General features: G+C 34.7%; 1 protein-coding gene across 6 annotated transcripts in view; it reads left to right on the plus strand.

Moving 5' to 3' along the window:
* Positions 1 to 530: 530 nt before the first annotated feature.
* Positions 531 to 22157, plus strand: part of LOC119069626 (DNA-binding protein Ewg) — a 37901-nt gene continuing 16274 nt past the window's right edge. Inside the window, exons 1-9 of one of the 6 annotated variants that reach the window (XM_037173757.1) lie at positions 541 to 1109; positions 4209 to 4547; positions 4619 to 5044; positions 5109 to 5252; positions 5462 to 5614; positions 7695 to 7823; positions 7902 to 8049; positions 8139 to 8266; positions 14868 to 15134. In XM_037173757.1, the coding sequence (XP_037029652.1) occupies positions 1074 to 1109; positions 4209 to 4547; positions 4619 to 5044; positions 5109 to 5252; positions 5462 to 5614; positions 7695 to 7823; positions 7902 to 8049; positions 8139 to 8266; positions 14868 to 15062 (1698 nt within the window). In that variant the 5' untranslated portion in view covers positions 541 to 1073 and the 3' untranslated portion in view covers positions 15063 to 15134. Of the gene's footprint in view, positions 1110 to 4208; positions 4548 to 4618; positions 5045 to 5108; positions 5253 to 5461; positions 5615 to 7694; positions 7824 to 7901; positions 8050 to 8138; positions 8735 to 14867; positions 15135 to 22157 lie in introns of those variants that run through there. The other 5 variants (XM_037173739.1, XM_037173728.1, XM_037173747.1 and 2 more) reach the window with 5 other exon arrangements.

Consider the following 22157-nt stretch of genomic DNA (forward strand, 5'->3'; position numbering starts at 1 on the left):
TATCTAATCTTTACTGTGCTTGGAACTACATAAAGCATACTTTTGCAACAATAATTGGCACACAGATTTAGTTTAATGAATTAATCGAACGTTCAATCAATCATAAAGGAAAATCTGTGAAGCTCAAGTCATTTAAGCGATCGACCAACAATTTGATCACATTTTGTGTGAGTTGAACCAACTTCATTGCGTATACACAGACCTAGGATTCGATGTTCCTATTTGGAAGTCATCAATAATAATGCCTCAGGGACGTTGATAATCAAAGACGGTTAACTCCTCTATAATTTGTTTATTATTCTCATGGTCCTTTGTTACTAAATAATTTGCAATATTGAAGTATGCGCCACTCGGTAATTCTACATCTAAAGTGAAATCGTAATTTTTGCTTGTCACAGTGACAATGTCACTCCAATATGATTTTCTCGTCGCGTAACTTCAATTTTGAAAAATAAATTGCGCGTTCAACGGCGGATCGAACGACAGAAAAGTTTTGCTCTCATAAAGTGTAAATGTGCTCATAGCACTCTCATATTATTGATTTTTCGAACAAAATTTTTTTCACAAATTCTGACATTCATCATCGCCATTCTTCAGTCGAGAGAAAATTGTAAAAATTTCAAATAATGGTGATAAAAAACGAGTGCTAACTTCAATAAATAAAGTGCTTTTGTTTTTGTCCGAAGACAAGCGTGAAAAGTGCACAAGGTATCCAATTTTTGTACGCGCAAAATCGTGTATACATTCGACACTGGGCTTGCGTTTCTCCAAAAAAATTGTTTGTTTTCAAAATATAAATATAATAATAATGTGTCTGCCTAGCCGCTTTTCAAAGGGCAAACGCGAATTTCCGTGCTGCGCTTCATAAAAAATACCTCATGTTATTCCATTCATAAAGTGATTATAGCCAGACAACCGATTGCATTAGTTTGTGTCAAATGCACAATTTTGTATAATTGTACATTAAGCGAAGACGAACTAGAACAAAAAAAAGATCCGTGAGCATACGATCCACTGATTGATAAGAAGAATGCAAATGCACCCCAACTGTATATAAAAAGAAAGTGATCAATATGCAATCCCAACAGAGCCCCAATTATGAGTACACTGTACGAATATGAATGTTTCTATATATAAATGTATTCTATGTTTTTTTGTTACACGCATTTTTTTGTGTTAAAAATCCTAGACCCATCCATGATACATGGAGAAAACCCTTTAATTTTTCACTCAATTTTATCATTTATCATTTATCATTCATTTATCTGCTGCATGGACCAAAGTCGTTTCTGATTCTTTCCTAGTAAATCATTTCAATATCGTTTCCATTTTATCAGCCAGTTGATGAACGGGAATTGATGTTTTTTTCTTTTTTTTCGTTTCTTTTCCTGTTCCTAAAAGTTATGCATTTCTTATATTGATTTTTATTCCCGTCATATTGATTTTGATATATAAATAAACATCGACGCCAATGCACTCTGTGTGTGAACGTGTTCACCAGCCATATCGCTTTATTTTGTGTTTGTCGATGTTTTGAAATTATTGAATGCACTTTTCCATATAATGTGTATCTCGGTTTATAACGTGATAAAAGTTGTGTGTTGTTTTAGTTAGAGTAGTGATAATTATGGTTTTATGTTTAAATATGTTTTCGACACTTTTTTGTAACTGAAAACAGTTTTCTTGGATGGTGAATCAAAAGAATATTTTACGTTAAACCAATAAGTTAAGCTTCCTGAAAGAGTACCGAATAACTTCTTAATGATCTACAAAAACATAGGCCCAATGATGGTCTCGGCCAAGCCGGCTAGCAACCGCACACAAATTGTTTACAAAATTACGAGGTCTAACATCTGATATTGGTCTCTTGCTAATTACTTTACGTTTGAGTGTATAAATACAGTGTAATCTCCACTTTCTGCTACGGATACAACTTATCGTTAAGCTTCGTTATGCTATTGAATCCTTAGAGGAATCATACCTCTGATCTGATACATCTCGCAATGAGAATGGACTTTTCTACCTGTCGTCTTTAGAAAGACACACAGGGGTTCAGAGAGTCTACGGATTATCTGTGTAAGAAAAGAAATTTCGTCCATTGATCCACCGTTCACTCAGAGTCTCAGCGTCAGTTTTTCACCATATTCAAAACTTCAACCGAGCTAAACAGAACAACAAAAACCACGACAGAAGAGCCATATTCTAAGTCCAAATACAATCAAATCCGCGTAAGAACGCAAGAGCGCAAGAGGTATAATTACTCTAAGATTGAATCAAGACGAAATTTCTAGAAATGGTTGGGACCTGTTCTTTTGAGTAAAGAGGGTTTTATCAAAAAGTGTTAAGTCAAATTTCATTTTATTATTGAATAAGGGATGTGACCCACCCCTTACTAAAGGTGTTATCGTAAAGTTCCTCAAAAGTGATTGCTTTCGCACTCATTTATTTCAAGGGAAACGTACATATATTTAAACTAAAGCATTTCCGTTAAAACCTAATTTTTAAGATTACCGCTGACATTTTAATTCTACTGGGTCTTCTGCGAGGTCTTCTGTTTTGAAACTCACATCACACCAATCGACAACATTGTTGTTAAAACTGTTAAAACCACACAAGAAGCACATTTACGAACAAAATCTGAATTAAATCACATCGAAATCACCGAAATTATTACATTTTTCACAGCCAACACTAAATTTTTGTATTGGTATTCGTTAAACCATATTCGACTAAGTTTAAGGTGGATGTGATTTGGGTGTGAAATTGAGTGGGAGATGCTATTTTCATAGATTTTCTTTTTGTAAAATCTTTTCAATTTGGTAATATTTTGGAAATGCCCGATGTACGAGTTTCTTATTTTTCGTATTTCTGATGATATTTGACAAAAACTCGTAAAAAAAAATTGATTTGTCCCTCCCTTATTGTATGAAAAATGAAATGGACGAAACGGTTTTTGCATAAAACACTATTGAAGTATCGAAATATTCGGAGATGAAGTACGTCGCTAGGAGCATTCGTTATAAGTATTTGTACAGTTCCGAATTTGTACAGTTTTGCTTCCGTTAATCACTTAATTAAATCGCTGAAGATCTTGTCGTTTTAAATTTATGACTTTCATAGAAGTAATTTGAATTTCACGCAAGTGTAAAGTAATTGTAACTTGTAAACACATCAAATTGTATATGTATGTACAGCCGCTGTTTGTGGTTCATCTACTATTTCTTATTAAGTATTAAATGAATCGAGCATCAATTGTACTAATCTACAGTCGAATGGGAAATTATTTGTGTTTTCGACAATGTACATCCAGGGCCTATTATTCCGAATTTCTTTAAGAATTTTCGTAATTTCAAATAATTTTTAAATATTCCTAAAATTCTTAAAAATTACTAAAATTCTGAAATGACGTAAAATTATACGACTTGAATATACATTCTACGTAAGAGATATAGTATTTGAGCCTCACGTAAATAACATTTTCCTTGCATCACTACTACTCCTTGGTCTCCGCTACGCTTCGCGTCGCTCCATCCCTGGACGTTTTCACCATCCTTGGTATGTAACATACTATTTCCTTGCATCAGTACTTATCGGAGAAATTCCGTCTTTGACGGATGTTGCATCTCCGAATTAATGTCAATTCTTCGTTAGGCCAAAGTTTTGTGGAATCCATTACATACCACAACAAATCAGATTTCACTTTTCGACGAGCGTGGTGAGACAATAAAATCTTAAAAACATTCTCGACAATGAACTTCCGTGCCTTTGTACCATTAGTCTTGGGGATCATAGATCATTACATGTAACTTAATGCGTGACTAACCATACTGTGACTATTTACTTCTAGTTTTCTTTGAGTTTTGACAGTTTTGAATGTAGGAAGAAATTTCTGTCTAATTACTGAGATAACAAAGACGAATGCGGTGCGTGACTCGCTCATCTTATTTGCCTGCGCATTCTTTTAAGTTTAGCAGAGTTAAAGTCATTATTCTGTGAACAACGTCTCTTTTCAGAAAATTTTTCCCTTGAAGAAACTGACGTCCTAGTGGCTGTTTGTTAGCTACAGTCTTGAACTTAACAACACAAGATTTATTTGCATCAAATATTCAGTTTAATTTTTCCTTGTTTCTAGTGTTGTTACGTCCGTAAACAGATTAGAATCATATCAGGCCACTGGGATATCTCTAATGTTATCATTCACATTTCAGATCACTGAAATTCAATTAGTCGACAACAATCAGACCATGAATCAGTCAACTGAAACGGAAACGATAGAAATGATGGACGATGGCGTGATGACTGGCATGTACGAGGACGACGATGACGACGGTGCCACCAGTCCAGAAAGTACTTACAACGATGATGACATGAAGGACGATGAAGGCAGGGACGATGACGTTACCGCTCAATTAGCTGCAGCAGGTGTTGTAGGTGTTGCGGCAGCAGCAGCCATATCATCAGCAAAGAAACGAAAGCGACCGCATTCTTTTGAAACGAATCCATCAATACGGAAACGACAACAGAATAGACTACTGAGAAAATTGAGGGTTTGTGTCCATTCATTCGGTAGGGTTACGATGTCGCGTTTTTATGAAAACATTTTTTTCCCTGTCTACAGCAAACTATATTCGAGTTTGCAACGCGCGTCGGTCAACAGGCAGTCGTACTGGTAGCGACGCCGGGAAAACCAAACACAAGCTATAAAGTATTCGGTGCCAAACCACTTGAAGATGTTGTCAAAAATTTGAAAAGCATCGTTATGGAAGAGCTGGAATCGGCACTGGCTCTGCAAGCACCGCCACCTATACAAGAAGATCCATCACTGTTCGAATTACCGCCGTTGATCATTGACGGTATACCGACACCGGTGGAAAAGATGACTCAAGCTCAATTGCGCGCTTTCATACCGCTCATGCTGAAATATTCCACTGGCCGAGGAAAGCCTGGCTGGGGCAGAGAATCCACACGGCCAGCCTGGTGGCCGACTGAATTGCCGTGGGCGAATGTTCGAATGGACGCACGTACAGAAGATGATAAACAGAAGGTAAATTATTGATGAGTGCACTGCTGGAGGACCAATTAAATTTGAATTTCTGGTACCAATTTAGATAAGCTGGACGCATGCACTGCGGAAAATTGTCATAAATTGTTACAAATATCATGGACGAGAAGATCTCCTACCGGCGTTCTCTGAGGAAGACGAAAAGGCTAACCAATTAGCGACATCAAACTCATCAGTAACCTGTCAGAATGTAAGTTCAATGTTTCCGATTGTTGTTCTTCTAAGACCATTTAGCACAACCACTTAACCCGATCATGGTCATTGGATCATCGAAACTAAAATTCATTTAGCCGACACCCTTAATATAGCATCTTCCACAGACTCCACACTGCCTATTGAAATCTAAGAAACTAAATTTTCACTTTCTTCCAAACATTGTGTTCGATTTATCGTGTATAGGTGGGAGTACTAAAAATTCACAATTCAGGAGTTGTAACATCAACTTCAACGTCCAAATATGCCGGCTCCAAAATCGAAATTCAATCGCCAAATACACAGACTATTGCAAACGCACAGGTTTGCCTTGACACGATGCAACTAAACGATGTGGATGTTCGTACTAACTCAATTTCACTATTTTTAACCAAAATGTTTTTCGATTTCGAATTTTTCATTTTTTTTTTCTTTTTCATTTTTTTACACCCCCAACACTGGCACTTTTTTTGGGAATTTTAATTCTGAAAAAATCTTTATTTTTTTCAGGATTTTTCGGTATTTTCAGATTTACAATTCCCAAAACAGTCAGCCCCCACCCCATTAATATCTCTTTCGTTTGTGTGTGTGATCATTTTGAGTTTTATGGCTTGGCACAATTCTTTTTTGTTTGTTTCTTTTTTTGCTTCTTTTTTTGGTATTAACACAATAACTCACAGATTCTGAATATCGGCTCTCAAACAACTATTTTTTAGTATCGTCCTGCAGCCGTATCACTGAATTTTGACACCATTCTTTCACTAGTATTGCTCGTCGACCATTTCTATAAAAATATTTTTAAAATCCCTTCTTTACGAGTGAAAGAAACTGATTTTGAATAGGGTTGACGTGTTACGACGTCGACTGCACTTAGTGACCAATTTAGAAATGTTGTCGAATGGATCTGTATTTTCAACAGGTCACGAAACTTGAATCATTGCCCGAGTAAAAAAAAGTTCTCATAAAAGAATCTAATCTGTTGGAGTTACACTTATGACCGACTCATAGAGGGAAATTTTATACGAAAAATCCCACTGAAAATCCTCATTTCGACAGATTTTACTCGGGTGATCTAGAAACGTTACAAAATCGATCGTCAAAATTTTCTTGATCTAACAGATCCCGAAGTAACGGGTCCCACGTTACTGAATTATTACAGCCGTACTTATAAGGCTTGAATCACGTTTCAATCGACACTAAAATTTGGCATTCTGTAATTTAAAGAAAAAAATCTCGCGGGACATGCTACAAAAGATCCCTATGCGTCTACAGTAACTAACATTCTAAAATCAAACAACCTAAGAAATGTCAGTTTTACGTTAATTTTGACATTTTCCGGTTTATAAGACGTAATAGTACATTATACGTCCTTGTTTGCAGATTTTTATTTTGCCGAGAGGGAGGTTTGTAGCCAGAGCCGAAGTCGAGGGCTATAATACCTCGTGGAAAAATACAATCTCCAAACAAATACGTGAGGTATTTTACTTGCAGCAAGTAAAAGCGCATTATTTGAATACGGGTGTACTTGTCACATGCGAGTATGAGTAGGAGAACCAATGAACAAGCCACTGTCACTTGACATTTGAAACACTGGGAGCCTCAACGGCATATAATGCGCTGGTTTTCGATTCTAAAACCAGGACATTGTATGGCATTGAGGTTCTCTGAAACTATTTCTGGAAAACATTTTCACAAATTTTCTTGAATTTTCCTTTTATTAGATTTTCTCAATGTTCCCAAAAAGTATTTGGAAAAATCTCAGAAAATTCGGGAAAATCAAGGAAAATATTTTCACAAAAATATTGTCTGTTTCAGAAAGTTAGTCACTGTAGAACAAAACGTTGAAGTCGTTTCCGCGTTAATCGTAATTTTTTTAAAAATCAAATAGCCGAATTTCTGCAAATAATAGTATTCAAGGGGAAAGCAATGTAAAATAAGAAAACGAGGAACGGTTCACAAAGTCAAGAAAACGTAGCATTCTATGTACTATCGAGTACCCTGTACGCTTCTGACATTGAACCAATCACATTCCTTTGAGGGAGTCGGATATGATGTAAAGGAAACTAGGTGATCATCATCGTATCAACAACTATTGACAGACCATTTGTGTTTGGTTTACACTTTCTTTGAATTATAGTCCTCTAATTGTGGAGGATTTTGTTTAATTTTGCGCACAGCTTTCAATTATTATTTCTGTTATTCTTTCGGTATTATTATCTTTGGTTTTTTTTTTGCTATCTATTTTTTTCTTGTTCGATACCAGCCATGACGATTGTTTCATCGAAATTACCATAGTCATAAAATGACTCAATTCAAGTCACTTTTCGATTGAACAACGTCGTTTATTTTGTGTTTTTAATTTGATTCGTTCATTTGATTATAATTTCTGGTATTTGAGCTAGCGATAAAAAAGTAAAAGGTTTCCCAACTCAATTTTCAGTATACACAAGCCATGATCCACTCCATTCAAAATGCCGATGGAACTGTATCAATTATTCAAGTTGATCCGAATAATCAAATTATTACACTTCCCGATGGCACTACTGCACAAGTACAAGGAGTCGCAACGGTAACCGATCGCTTATTTCCAATTATTAGTATTTTGTCGATAGAATGAAACTCACGTTTGATTTCTGTTCCACAACAGCTGCATACAACACAAAACGAACAAGGAAATACTGTGCAAACCATTCAAGGACTCGAAAATGGTCATGGTGAAAACATGACGGTTGATTTAACCGAAGCAACATTAGCTCAAGATGGACAACTGATAATAACCGGTGAAGATGGCCACGGTAAGATTAACTTTTTTTTTCTAGTGCCTAGTACCGACAGGGACATTATTTTAAATATTGAACATCCCCTTTCCTTGAACCCGCTACAGGCTATCCAGTTTCAGTCAGTGGCATGATCACCTTACCGGTATCGTCATCTGTGTACCAAACAATGGTGGCGAATATCCAACATTTGCACACGAACAGCGACGGAACACTATGCATCACACCCATGCAGGTACAAAATAATAAATCCCAAATGCACAACAACAATTTCAATAGTACCGCATCAGTAAAAGTAGCACGAACGATAATGAGTACACATAATACTGATACAATAATCCGATCGTCGTCGGACAACAAAAACAATCGCAACAACAACACGATGGCCTGTTTGATACCGAAAGTCGAGCATGCCGACGCGGATCACACGCAGGCGATTGTCGATTCGGACGGTAATATTATTATTCGGTTGGGTGATAATGATCCGATTAAGATCGAATGTGATAGTGAATCGACGAATTCGTGAGAATTAAAAAAAAAAATGGGAGGGGGTTCTGGTTCGATTGGAATGGAAAATTCGATCGATTTGGTGAAAGTGCAAGGGAAAATATTTACTAAGAAAATGCCAAATAGAGAAAAATGATTCGATGGATCGAATGGAGAAAAAAGTTTTTTGTTCTCGATACCTACGAGGAAAAGTTTTTCTTTTCCTAAAAGAATAATGAAGAAAATTTCGTTCAACAGAGAACAGCATTATCGTTGTTGTTGTTGTTGTTGTGGTTGTTTACCAGCAGCGAACTTACAATTATACTTACAATAGGGGTAAACCACTATGGTTCGGAAAGCTCGTGAGTATGACGATTACGTAGACCTTTGTATTCTATGTATTCTTTGGTAGAAACGTCAAAAGTTCACGAATGTGCTATACTTACAAACTTTACGAACCATAATGGTTTACCCCTAATATATTCGTCTGTATCAATATTATCGTGTAATTTATTGTTGTTTCTAGTCTCTAAGATTTTTAGTTGTTTTAATTTTTTGAGTTTTTATTTCAGTTTTTTTTTAGTGAAAGAAAATGCCAAATTTAATTTATTTACTTCAATGACCTTTTTTATGTTAAAATATACATTGCATACTATTATGTAGTTGATTGATGAGAGTGTACATTAGAAAATCTGTCTTTTTGACGAAGAAAAAAAAACGAGCGGTGGAGAACGTCACATCAATATTGATGATTTTTGAATTCGTTAAAATGATTGTGTCTCATTTGTCAGCACCTGTAGATCACGTTACTGATTCTACACACATCGAAAATATTCGTCACAATAACACAAAATGCTAAATTTTTCTGCTGTGGTGACTCTTAAGTTCATTCATAAAGCCACGGTTGTATTTGCTAATTTTCTCGCTCATAGAGCATGTCACACAGTACTAGTTTATACTGAAATCTACTAAAGGGACACCTTTATTTTCGTAGCTGAATACGGGCGTTCCGTGAAGTTTTATGCTGGAAACTACAAGGGCGTCATATTTAGCTATAGAAAATGTGCTAAAAAGTGGAGAGACCCAAGGTGAATATAGTGTGGAGGTAATACTATACACGGTGCGGTTGAATGAATTTTAACTGAGCATTTCGATGCACTTTTGATATTTTTGGTTATTATTAGTCAAGGTTCCACAAAAATTTTTGATTTTTATCCGTACCGTCGGTGACATTGGTGCATTGTCTACAGAGAGAGTGGTGGGAAACTGATTGTGGTTTCAATCGATAGTGCCTGATATTCTAATAACAATTGTACCAAAATTCGGTACCATAAGTGCAAGTGAAGCCGGCAGAGACACGCTAAAGTTGAAAAAACGTGATTTTCAAGCAGTCATAGAGGCATGGATACTTGAGGGATGAAAATTTAGGGAGAAAATTAGCGAATACAGACCCGTGTAAAATCAGATGAACTGTCAATTTCGCATCAAAGAAAAGCAAATTTCTCAATTTTGTAAACGTACTGTGCCAGTATTAACTATCGCTGTGTAAAAACATTTCTTGTGTACACGGCAGAGTAAAATAAACCAGGCAGGAGCGGTTCATTTTCGAAACGTCAAATAAAGGACCTAATACACTGGATGAAAATGAACTCAAATGAACACTAACATAAATTGAAAAATTATATTCGAAAAAAATATAGGGCTACTAGATTGTTCAGGTCCCTAGTCAAATCAGCGCTCCTGCCTGGTTAACTTTACTCTGTCGTGCTTGTGTAGCGTAAACTCAGTGCGGTGGTAAGCTTTGGCAAAAATTTGAAAATCTTACGTCGCAATGGGTTTGTTCCCAATAACTGTAAACACGAATTTTCACTGGCCGAACGAACACGATGTAGTCCATAGAGATCGGGTTATGTCTCTATGGGAGAAATTTGACAATAGTTTGGCAATTTATATGGCCTTGGAGCAAACCTGTAAAGCAATGGAAATCTCGCAAATGTTGTTGTGTAAGTCACAGTAAGAGTAAACGAGTCAAAAATATCAAAAATATCACGAGTATGTTCATCCTTAAAGTAGAACCATTGTAGCATTACCAGTTTGACATCCGTTAAGCTGACCTAGCAATGACAAGGTTTACTAAAAAGTTTGCGTGATAGTTGTTAACGAAAACAAAGCAAAACTACACAAATCAATTTTCCTCCGTTAAGTTGACAGTTCTCACTTTAAGCTAAGATCGTAGTCACCACCGGATCATCCGTTCATGTTGACACCTCGCTCATTTGAGAGCTTTATGAACTTCTAAAGGGACCATCTTTTGGGACCAATACCTTCATTTCGACACCAATATTGACTTTCTACGATGCCTGACAGCTAAGAAATACACAAGGATTACTCTCGTTAGGGCTTTAGGGTTCAGAAATAAAACACAGTGTTTTGTGTCGGATAATGTAATAATCTGGCATAGGTTTCAAGCCGTGGCCTTACGACATGTGCAACGCTGACCTATTAGATTTCAGCTATTTTTCTATCGAAAATGAAGATTCTTTTCTATTGATTGGATTCACTGCAATCATTCGAAATTCATTTCAAATTTGAAACAATTTCAGCCTTTCCAGAGAAAAGAAACGATTCAGAATGTCTAATATTCGGTAATTGATTCCTTAAAATTCACAAAATTTCCTAAGAAATTAGACCGAACCGTTCACAGTATTTCGTGAATTTGCTCCCAAATATTAGACATTGATTCAATGTCTGAAACGATTGACCATTGCGACTTCAATTTATCGTTAAGACTTAGACGAACTGAGACGAAAGTTTTGACACTGCTCCAGACTGGGAGTAGTTATCCTGCGAATGTATACATTTTTGGACGTTTCATTTCCCCAAATTACATCACCTTTTCCGATGGAATGCTAAAATCTAGGTCGTATCAATATCTAAACTAAATAACTCAGACTCAAAAATTCCATCACCAATTGTCTCAATATATTGACGAATATTTCAACGAAGTAATAACGAAGAAATGTCTCGTGAACGATTAGGAGGCTTTCTATTATTTAACATACAAACGGCTGATCACGGCTGAATGTATCATCGTATGTGTCAGTCAGTCGTTTTAAAACTGGACACAAATTATGACGAGGAGTGTACTCCGACCCAATCTGTTGTATAATACCCAGAAGAACGAAAAAGTGCAATTATTAAAAAAAAAATCGTTAACCGTTTTGAAGCAATGAACGGCGGAGTTCTAGAATTAGTACAACCAATTTTTTTTAGCCCAAAGTTTTGTGATAATTTATGAATTAATCGTAAACTTTATAGTATGAAATTGACGAGTCAACAAAATTTCAATGAAAATTTTCAATAATTTTTAATTCTTAAGTCAAATAAATAATTTAGTCAGTGAGGCGAGTGTAATATAAGATCAGTTGATCGTCGGTTGGATATGCGACTTGATATCTTACTTCCGACACAATGGACCCGTAAGTGATCAGACAATGAAATCGCGTATGTTGAAACCAAGTAAGGATCGGCGTAGTTTCACTGTTTCTTAAACTTCTAGTTGTTCTTTCTCACTTCGGAACCCAATTAGAGATGAGGGGGTTACCCAATTTTTGGTAAATAAAATCCGACTCGACCGATTTACTCTTATCAGGTTTCCAGAAATTAATTCTGGTTGGGTGGGGTTTTCAATTTTTCAGTTCAGTCTTTCTAGTAAGACTGACTTTAACACTAACACTGTTGATCGCTTATTTACCTAAAATTTATCATCGGCTCTAACAATTCAATTCGGCCGAGATCGGGTTTCCGTTTCCTTCCTCGAGCCTGCTCATCTCTGAAACGCATTAAAATAACTGATCACAATATATACCAGCTCGAAACTAATTTTAGATAGATGTTAGCCTGCTAAGTTTAACTAAATATAAATTAAATTTTTATTTATGATAATTGCTAACACTAAAATTTAAGTGAAAAATCTTTGGAAAATTAAGTTAAATTGTCTAATGTGTAGATGGATCCAGTTTCGTTTTTAAGATTAATTCTTGTATTCTAAATGTAATTAGTTTTTCCGAGTATCTTTTATGCAGTAAATTAATGGGAAGCTTTATGATCATTTTTCGTTTTGTATTTATTATTTGTTTTTATTTTTAAATTTCGTTTTTTTTTTTTAAAGAATCACAAACTGTAAATTCGTACTCACAACAAATATCATCATCAACCTGAATTTTGCCATTTTTAAACGTGTAGGAAATAATCAAAAGATTTTTATTTTATCATTTTTTTGAAAGAACGTACCAGTCACATTAGGTTTAATCATTTTAGTTTTAAAGAAATATTTTTTTTTTCAAATGATTTTTGTAATTAAGAAAAGATAAGTGTAAAAAGAAAAACAATGAAAAAAAAAACAATTTCCTATATATGAATTTTATCTATATTATTCGATGTTAAACTTTTATTTTTAGTTTTTAAATAAATGTACCGATTTGAATTTATGATTTTTTATTTTTATTTTCCAGCATGATTTTTAGACCAGTGCCTCACGACACTTTAAGTTTCTAATAGTGCTACTATGAGCATACGGGGCTATTTTTTTGAATTCTTATAAAATTCTTAAAACTTCTTACAAAATTCCTTAAAAGTCCTAAATGTTGAATGCCTAAATTTAACATTTCAGATTTTCTGGAATTTTTAGTAATATAACTTCTAAAAAATGCCCTGCATGGCATTGTAGACTATGACATATTATGTTAAGAGCAATGCACCCTTTTTAAATTTGTAGCCTACTTTTAGGCGGGAAAATATTAATTTTTTGATAATTTCTCTGAACTAGAATCTTTTTTTGAAAAAGTAAAACCATTCAATCACGCAAAAATTCGGTTACTTTTAACACTTTAAAGGTTACTGTGGCTTGTCGACTTTACGCACCCTGGAAATCAGCAAAAGAGTCGAGAAATACTCCAAATAAATTTCTAAAAATCAAAATTTAAATTTTAGATTTTTTAAATTTTATTTGTATGTAACCCTCGACTCATTTACTACTTTCCAGGGTATCTAAAGCTCCAGCGTGCGCATTATTCTGCAATGTGTTCAAGGAAAAATTGGTTTGTTAGTCATAGCTTAATTCACTTGGAGAAACCTGCGCAGATAACATAAATTTACACTATATTCAAAGGTTTTTCCAAGTGGGGTAAGTTATCACAGACAAACCTTATTCTGGTTTCATGACTTAACTTTAAAAAAAAAGATTTTGGTTCAAAAAACGAATATTTTTCCGCCTAAATGTGGGCTACAAATTTTCAAAGGGTCCATTGCTCCTAAGAGGAACCTACATATGGCTAAATTGTGGCGTACATTTCGGGGCCAAATTATTATTATTTTGATGATGATTTTGATTTTGACATTCTTCAAATCGATTTTTGACCATAAAGCCATGATGGCTAATTTTTGACCAAATGGAGAAAAATGTAGATCTGGTTGTGTTCTACATTTTTCTCCATTTGACCAAAAATGAGCCAACATGGCTTCATGGTAAAAAATCGATTTAAAGAATGTCTTGGTCAGAAATATGTCACTAAGTTTTATGATTCTTTGAGAAGCGAATCAAAGTGTTGTGGGGTACTGGTCCATTATTATTTGCCCCCAGTTTGTTAACAGTTTTTTTCTTTCTTTTCTTCAATGTTCATTTTACTTCTATTGTTTTGATCTCACATCTTTGTGAGAGTACAAAATTACGTAAGTTTTATTTTGTTTAGGAACGAACAGTTTAAAAGTACGGTTTTGTGTGAAGTGTGTTGATACGAGCCGAAGGCGAGGTCAATGTAATGATTTTACATGATACATACAGAAAACCAGAAAGTGCCTGAAACATGAAAAGTACAGTTTACGATGCATATAGCATGTAAAAGACTTGTTACATGCTCTAAGCACCCAGATCAATTTCCCGATGAAATCAGACATTTTCGACCTTAGAGAAAACCAAAAACAGGAAGACTTCGATGACTTCGAAATTGAACCACATCATTTCAGATTTCAACATTTATTTACATTGAAATCTTAAAAACCCAAAATGATTTGTGAAGGTACACAAATCCAAGTTGTTTGATCGGTACCACGGTAAAATAATAAATGATTGTCAACAACAACAATTCGTACCTTTACAGTTTCATCAGCTTTTATTTTCAGAGTTTTTCGATTTCAGTTTATTAGTCGCAAGTATTTTTGTTTCTTTGTAATATTTTAAAGCACGAGAGTTAAAATTTATGGTTTGTAGCCGCTTAGATTTCGTTGAAATCTTTCAAAATTAAAAAAATTGCAAAATTTTATTAAAATAACTAATTTACTCAACAATCTAGGTGGAAAATGGTGACGGACTGGAAACAATAACCGTCTCACCCGGCATGCATCAGATGATGATCCAAGGTCCACCGGGAACCGAGCCGCAGGTTCTGCAGGTACTAAGTCTAAAGGATGCGACCGTGTTAACGAAAGCTATGGCTGCAATGCAAGATATTAAAACGGAGGACGGTACCACTATTTTGAACAATTAGATTAGCATATAGAACGTTTTTTGGTGAGTGAGCTCTTGCATTGACGATTTTGCAGACTGCGAGTTTATTTATTTATTTATTTTTTACATTTTTAATTTGTGTACCTGAGACAGATTATTTTTAGATTTTTGTTTTTGATTTAGAGCTGTGGTTCTCTCTATTTATTTTTCTGGTCAGTTTTTTGTGATATTTAGAAGAAAAAATTAAACAAATTTGATTTCAACGGATAGTCAACGTCTAGTCATATTAGATATCCATTTTGCCATACGAAGAAAAGAAAAGAAAAATGCTCGCAAACATGTCAGACTGGAGCCCGAACCTGATCTTGCCCTAAATTTGAATTATGATTTCAGATTCGACACGAATCTGACCCGAAACTGAATTTTTTTATTTCGGGTTTTACTTGAACCTACAATTTATCGGGTACAATCGAGTCGGATTCTAGTAACTGAAATTAAAGATTGAAAATTTTCAGGTAAAACCTGGTCGAACCTGAAATATTGAATTCAGATTAAGGTTCAGGCGGGTTCAGATGACCTGGGGTCAATCTGGACGTAAACTGGTAACCTTTAAAAAATCAGGTCTTGCAAACTTAGTACTTTCTCATTAACCGTTTTTATGGTTGGTTTGCAGGGAAAACATTTTCCATATTTTCTTGAATTTCGCCACATTTTTCTAGATTTTTCCATATTTTTACAATTTCTTTTTAGAAAAGTTGGAAAAAATCAGTAAAATTCCGGAAAATTCAGTAAATTATGGTAAAATGTTTTCCCGGATATAGTCCATGTTGGTTTGTAAAAACGCTAAGACCTGAACTTAGTCCAAATATTTTAATAGAATCAACAAGCAACTTATTACTTTGGGGGTGAGTAAATGACCTCATTTAAAACATCCCCTTTTAAAGTACGGAAGAGGATAGCATATTGATCTAGTGGACAATGTACTTATTTACCGTTACAAAAACACCATCCTTGTTCCCATAGCTCAATACGGTTGTTAAGTTTTATCCTGAATACGACAACATAGCCATATTCAGCAAAAGATAATTTGCTTACAAGTGGTAAAAACGTCACCAAGATCCATACCCTACTGAAACTGATTTTTTCGGTTTATATTTATTCAGCCAAAGTTTATAGATCTAAGCGCTTAAACACTCATCGTAAAAAGATCGTACAACCACGACCAATTTCTCAATTTGTTATTTTATTTTTAAAAAGTTTTTCTTTTCGTAATTTATTTCTATTTATTCGTTCCTTAATTTATTGTGATTTATAATTTCGTTGAAACAAAAAATGAAACTTAGCGGAAAGATTTTTCTAATTTAATTTTCCTTTGGTCTAGTTTTTAGTGCAATTTATAGATTAATTTTGTAAATATCGAATGATATGCATGAGGCATATAAAAAAAGTGAGGTGTGAGAATAAAGAAGAATTCGTTTGCCTAATTTTTAGCAATCGTCGCAGCTTTCGACAATTTTTTTTTCTTTTTTTTTTTAAATTTTGCATATTGTAAGTTGCGAACTCAAAGTAGATTTCAGCCTGAACAGCAGAGAACTGTAAATGTTTGGTATTTTGCATTATATACAAATAAAAAATGATGATTTTGACCGGTTGTTTGGGACTTGAGAACGGTTGAGAACAAACACCTCAACATCGAACTGAAACATAATCTATTAACAGCATACAAAATTACAATTATTAAATTTAACGTAAATAAAAACGTGTAGTCAAAATGTTATATGAAGCAAAAAGAAATTAATTAATAATGAAAAATGAAATTAATTAAATTAAAACAAATTAAATGAAAATTATAAATAAATTTGTAATTGTAAATTAATTTAAAAATAATTCGTATAACAGAAACAACCCACTAAGTGTAAAAACAATACTCCATTTTTTTTAAATAAAATTTAAAGGAAAAAAAAGAAGAAAATTATTTTATGATTGTACAAGCTATAAACAAAACAAATAAATTTTTGGAGAAAAAAAAACATTAAATTTCAAGCGACGAAAACTCATTAAATATATGTGTGTGCAAAAGGGAAAATAATCATATGTTTCAAACTAAACTTAATAAAAATAATTCATATTTTGATTATGATCTCGTTCGAAGGGTCAATATACCAAAGATAATTTTTTTCTTAGTCGTAGCATAAAATATTTTTTATTTTTAAATTATATCTCAATAAAACAAAATGTAAACTTACTTTACAATATAATGTCAAAAATGATGTGGAAAATATTTATAAATAAATGTACTTTACAATTAAAAACTCTTTGCTGAAACACTCGAGGTCCCACCCAATCTACATATGGATCTAAACGTTTCGTTCAATAATTTTTCACAGAGAGTGTCAACGAAATGTAGACATGAATTTGCTACACCTGTTTTTCAGCTGGTCGACACATGTGTGCCTGGTGGAATTACCGTTTTTCTTCACGAAACAATCGTACATTACCTATTATTTTCAAAATATGGTTAATCTCACCGCACATACGAAAAAGGGTTAGCTTGCTGATCAGTACCTACGCACACTGACAAAAAAGTTTAGATAAACTCACCTGTCGCAGGTAACTCTCTCCAGGTTTTCCAGATAATCTACATTATCTTCCGCAGCTGTATTTTTTGTATGGGGCGCTACAGCTGTGGCAACTATTGTAGATTACCTGGAGACAAACTTACCTACAACAGCTGAGTTTTTCGAAACTTTTTTGTCAGTGCGTGAGCAATAGATCTTTGTATCAATAGATCCTTTTCAATGTCGTTTGAGATGTCAAATGAGCTGTCATTTTCACAAAGCTAACCACAATGTTACAAAAATTTATATGGAGCTGTCATTGTTTGACGTTAGCTTAGTGAAATTGACAACTCATTTGTCACTATTTTGAGAGAAGAAACCGTCATTTGACACTGATCTATAGACCAGCTGAAGCAAATTCATGTGAAATGCCTTAGCTGATTCAAATTTCGTGTCTAAATATCATAGACTGTGAAGCACTTAAGAGTGAAATTGTAGCATTTTTTAACTTTGGGAACAAGCGGTCTCCGATTTTAATTAGTGATAGCTCGTTGGATTCGTCTTTCAATTCTAGGAAACACGTATCTTTCACTTTTTCTTAAAAAAAAATATATTTTCTGTGAAAAGCGCTCAATAGTAGAGACATGTCAGAGGGTGCGGAATAGTATTTTTCTTCCTGAAGTACCAAAACCGTCACATTCACTCACCAAATTTAGTACCGAAAGAGCAACATTCTCCGACACTTTTTTCTCTCAATTTTCATTCCCGCTTATGTCATTTTCGATCCTATCTTTATTCTTTCCCAGATGTGTCATGTACTATAACAAATGAAAATGCTACACATGTGATATTAAATGCGATCTCGCATCAGATTTTGTGATATCGCATGCGATCTCGCATTATATTTTGTTATATCGAATGCCATCTCGCATGTGATATTGTGATATCGCATGAGATTTTGTGATATCGCATACGATCTCGCATGTGGTATAGAGATCGCAGCTGAATATGGCGTGCAAATCTGTTGTTATGTTTTGTTCGGAATGTGACTTTGGTACTCCAGGAAGAAAAATAGTATACATACCACGGATCGAAAAGGTGTGTTTTAGACCACGGTGGTGAAAACCTGGGTCTAAAACACACCTTTTCGATCCTTGGTATGTAACATACTATTTCTTCCTGTAGTACCAAAACCGTCACATTCACTCACCAAATTTAGTACCGAAAGAGCAACATTCTCCCCTACTATTTTCTCTCAATTTTCATTCCCGCTTATGTCATTTTCGATCCTATCTTTATTCTTTCCCAAATGTGTCAAGTTGTTGTATGTACGCGAATGTAATGTTTTTAGTGTTTTGTGACAGTGCATTCATAAGGATTGCTTTCAGCATTCATACGGACTGCTTTCGGCATTCATTCGTATGTCTTTCGGCATTCCTACAGATTGCTTATTTTTCGACATTTGTGAGAATACATGCACACGGAACGGACTTCTTTAGGCATTCATACGGATTACTTTCGGCATTAATATGGAATGCTTTTGCACCGGTATGTTGTTCAGTTTTGTTGTTATGTTTTGTTCGGAATGTGACTTTGGTACTCCAGGAAGAAAAATAGTATACAAACCACGGATCAAAAACTGGGTCTAAAACACACCTTTTTGATCCTTGGTATGTAACATACTATTTTCCCGCACGATATATAGTTCGGGAAAAACTGGCATTTCTTAATGAAAAATCATGGCAAAATAGGTCGTATTTCAGTTGTGGGATGCACAAAACAGTTTTTCGTCAATAGCTCAAGAAACAATTATTTTAAATTGTTGTAATGTTTTACGAATGTCGGCCTTGGAAAGTCCTACAGGTAGAGTGTACGCACTGCTTGGTGTGAGTAAATACACGAGAGTTACACACACGGAATTTTGAAAACCGCCACATTTTCTGTTTCTGTGTCTTACTTGAGTTTCTGATTTCTCCATATAAAAATATATGCAAAATTCACAAAAAAAAACAGTAAACCACGAAACAGAAAATGTGTCGGTTTTCAAAATTCCGTGAGTGTATGACTAAAAATATAGTGAATGTTCGGAGAGTCCGGATTCTCTGCAGCATCGATGTTCCGCGGAACTGAGTATGGGGTGTTGTAGCTGGCCTCACCCACTATCGTTGCACATATAAATGAACCCAGTACTTTTGGGCTGCAGCCTACAGAAGTCTTAGAAAAAAAGTTTGTGCCAAAATGTAGATTTTTTCCTTTTTTCTGAGGGCGCTGGAACAGCATCTGGAACGGTACTACGGTAGTCATTTTTTATATTCTACTATTCTTTTACCTTATTAATAGAAAAACGCTTCGATATGTCGCGAATATATGTCGTTAAAACAGATCCAATGCAAGAGGAAAATTATTAAATTTTTCTTGAGGATTTTAGTCAAATAAAGTGTTATCGTATAGCAAATGACCTCAGGACTCTGGAACAGTAATTAGTTTTTCAATCGGACCAATATTTGCTACGTGACAGGAGTTTGGAAAAACGAATATTTCAAAAGGCTAGAAAATACGATGGGAAGACAAAAGTCAACATTGTGATAATCTAGAATCGAATACGGAAAATTCAGAGGCGGTTGTAGTCTCAGATGAATTTTTTTCATCAGACCAGTAGGTACTCTAAATATGCTGAAGGTAGTAGCGCCCGCAGGCTGAATTTTTGCGTAGAGGTGAGACGTTTTTATAGGAAACTGCGGCAAGTGAGTAAAAAGTGAGCAAAGTCGGAAATGGTTGAAAAAGTTCCCACTATCGTCGTCGTCAAAATTCGTTGCTAAAATTTACAATAGTGGCAAATGCATCCACGGATTTCTCAAATCTGTAAGTCAGTGTTATATAATCGCAAGGAATCTCTTACTCCGGACTATCTGCAATCATTCGTTGACGGATTATTTATTGTCTCCGTAAATGGATTATATCCAGGCACTAATTTTGAGAAATTTTTTTGAGAAAATTGAAAAAATTGAGAAAATTTGGGAAAATTGAAAAAATTTGAGAAAATTAAGAAAATTTGAAAAAATTTAAAAAATTTGAAAAAATTTAAAAAATTTGAAAAAAATATGAAAAGTTGCAAAATTGAACAAACGTAAAATTTATAACTTTATTTTGAATTACAAAAACCAAAACATTGATTAAAATTGAATTTTTCGCGAATTAGGTCTATTGTAATGTTTTGCTTCCGGAAAATGATGGAAACGCTAAAACTTCGGAACATAATTCATTAAAACGTAAAATTTATATGATTCATAATTGATGGAATTCGAAGCAGACGGTAAGGACAAAGTGTTTACCTATGTTCATAGATGACAAATGTGCAATAAAAATGTTGTCTGTAGTCAAAATAGTGAGGCTAAGTTCGAAGATGGGCATATTCGGGTAGGCCCTTCGTGAGTTAGGGCCGCCTAAGTGTTTTAAGTTCTTTTTTGTGGATATTAACGGCAAAATAAACGATGGAAATGTAGATGAAACGGCAAAAGATAGGTATTGTCGATACGGATCCAGGAAAGTTTATTAAAATTGGGTGAGTGGAATGAGAGTTAGGGCACTAGAAGTGAAAGGCTACTTGGCCCTAAGTGTATTTTGCATATAACTCGAGTAAATTTCAACTGATTTTCCTAATTTTTGTTTCATTTGGAAGGTAATCGAATACCGAATTTTAGGTCAGTTTGAAATTTTTACATTTACGTTACGCAATATTTGAAATTGTGTTACATTTGAAAGGACCGTTGTACGGGGCTTCGTAATTGCGCTATGCGCAATTTCTAAGATGTACACATTTCATAATAATTTTACTTTAACTTCGTTTACGGACCTAATAGGCTTACGGTCAAAGTAGGGTCACGTACGCAATATATACGGCAGCAAATACTACGACTGTTCTGATGGTTCGTTTCTTATTTATATGAACTTATTTTGATAATTTTCTAACATTTTAGGATGCTCTTGATATATCAACATTTTCGGCCTTTAAGTTATAGCTCGTTCGATAGCTTTGGGTGTAATCAACGCAAATCAAATCAAAAAAAAAAAATCAAAAATGGTCAACAGGTGTGTTTTTGGCCTTCTAATTCTGTGATGTCAAAGTCAGCTTCGGTGCTAGACAGTGCGTTGGTGTAATGTGTATAATGATGTCATCAGGGGGTATCAGAGGGGTGATATCAGGGGGTGATCAAAGCACTTTTGTTGAATTGCAACAGATGAAATGCATGAAAATCGATTTTTTTAAAAGTGTCTTTCCGAACCGATTCGTTGAATCTGCATCTGTCGGTTATGGACTAGAAATATGATTCAGACACTTTACGGTGCCATAATGTGAAAGGAACTATTTTAAAATAGGATTTGGTTCCAATTTACTTTTATATTCCAGCGGAAAAGGTCAACTTTTTTCAAAGGGTCCTCACTTCCGTAAACATAAAAGTTCTGAGGAAATATTTTTGTATGTTATTGTGGCTAAGGTCAGCTACCGTTACCAATGGTCGGTCCATCAAAACAATAATCTTGTAGAGGTACAGCTCTATTTGAAAGTTGACCACACT

This window comes from Bradysia coprophila, chromosome II (genome assembly GCF_014529535.1).
Source record: "Bradysia coprophila strain Holo2 chromosome II, BU_Bcop_v1, whole genome shotgun sequence".
Classification (NCBI taxonomy): domain Eukaryota; kingdom Metazoa; phylum Arthropoda; class Insecta; order Diptera; family Sciaridae; genus Bradysia; species Bradysia coprophila.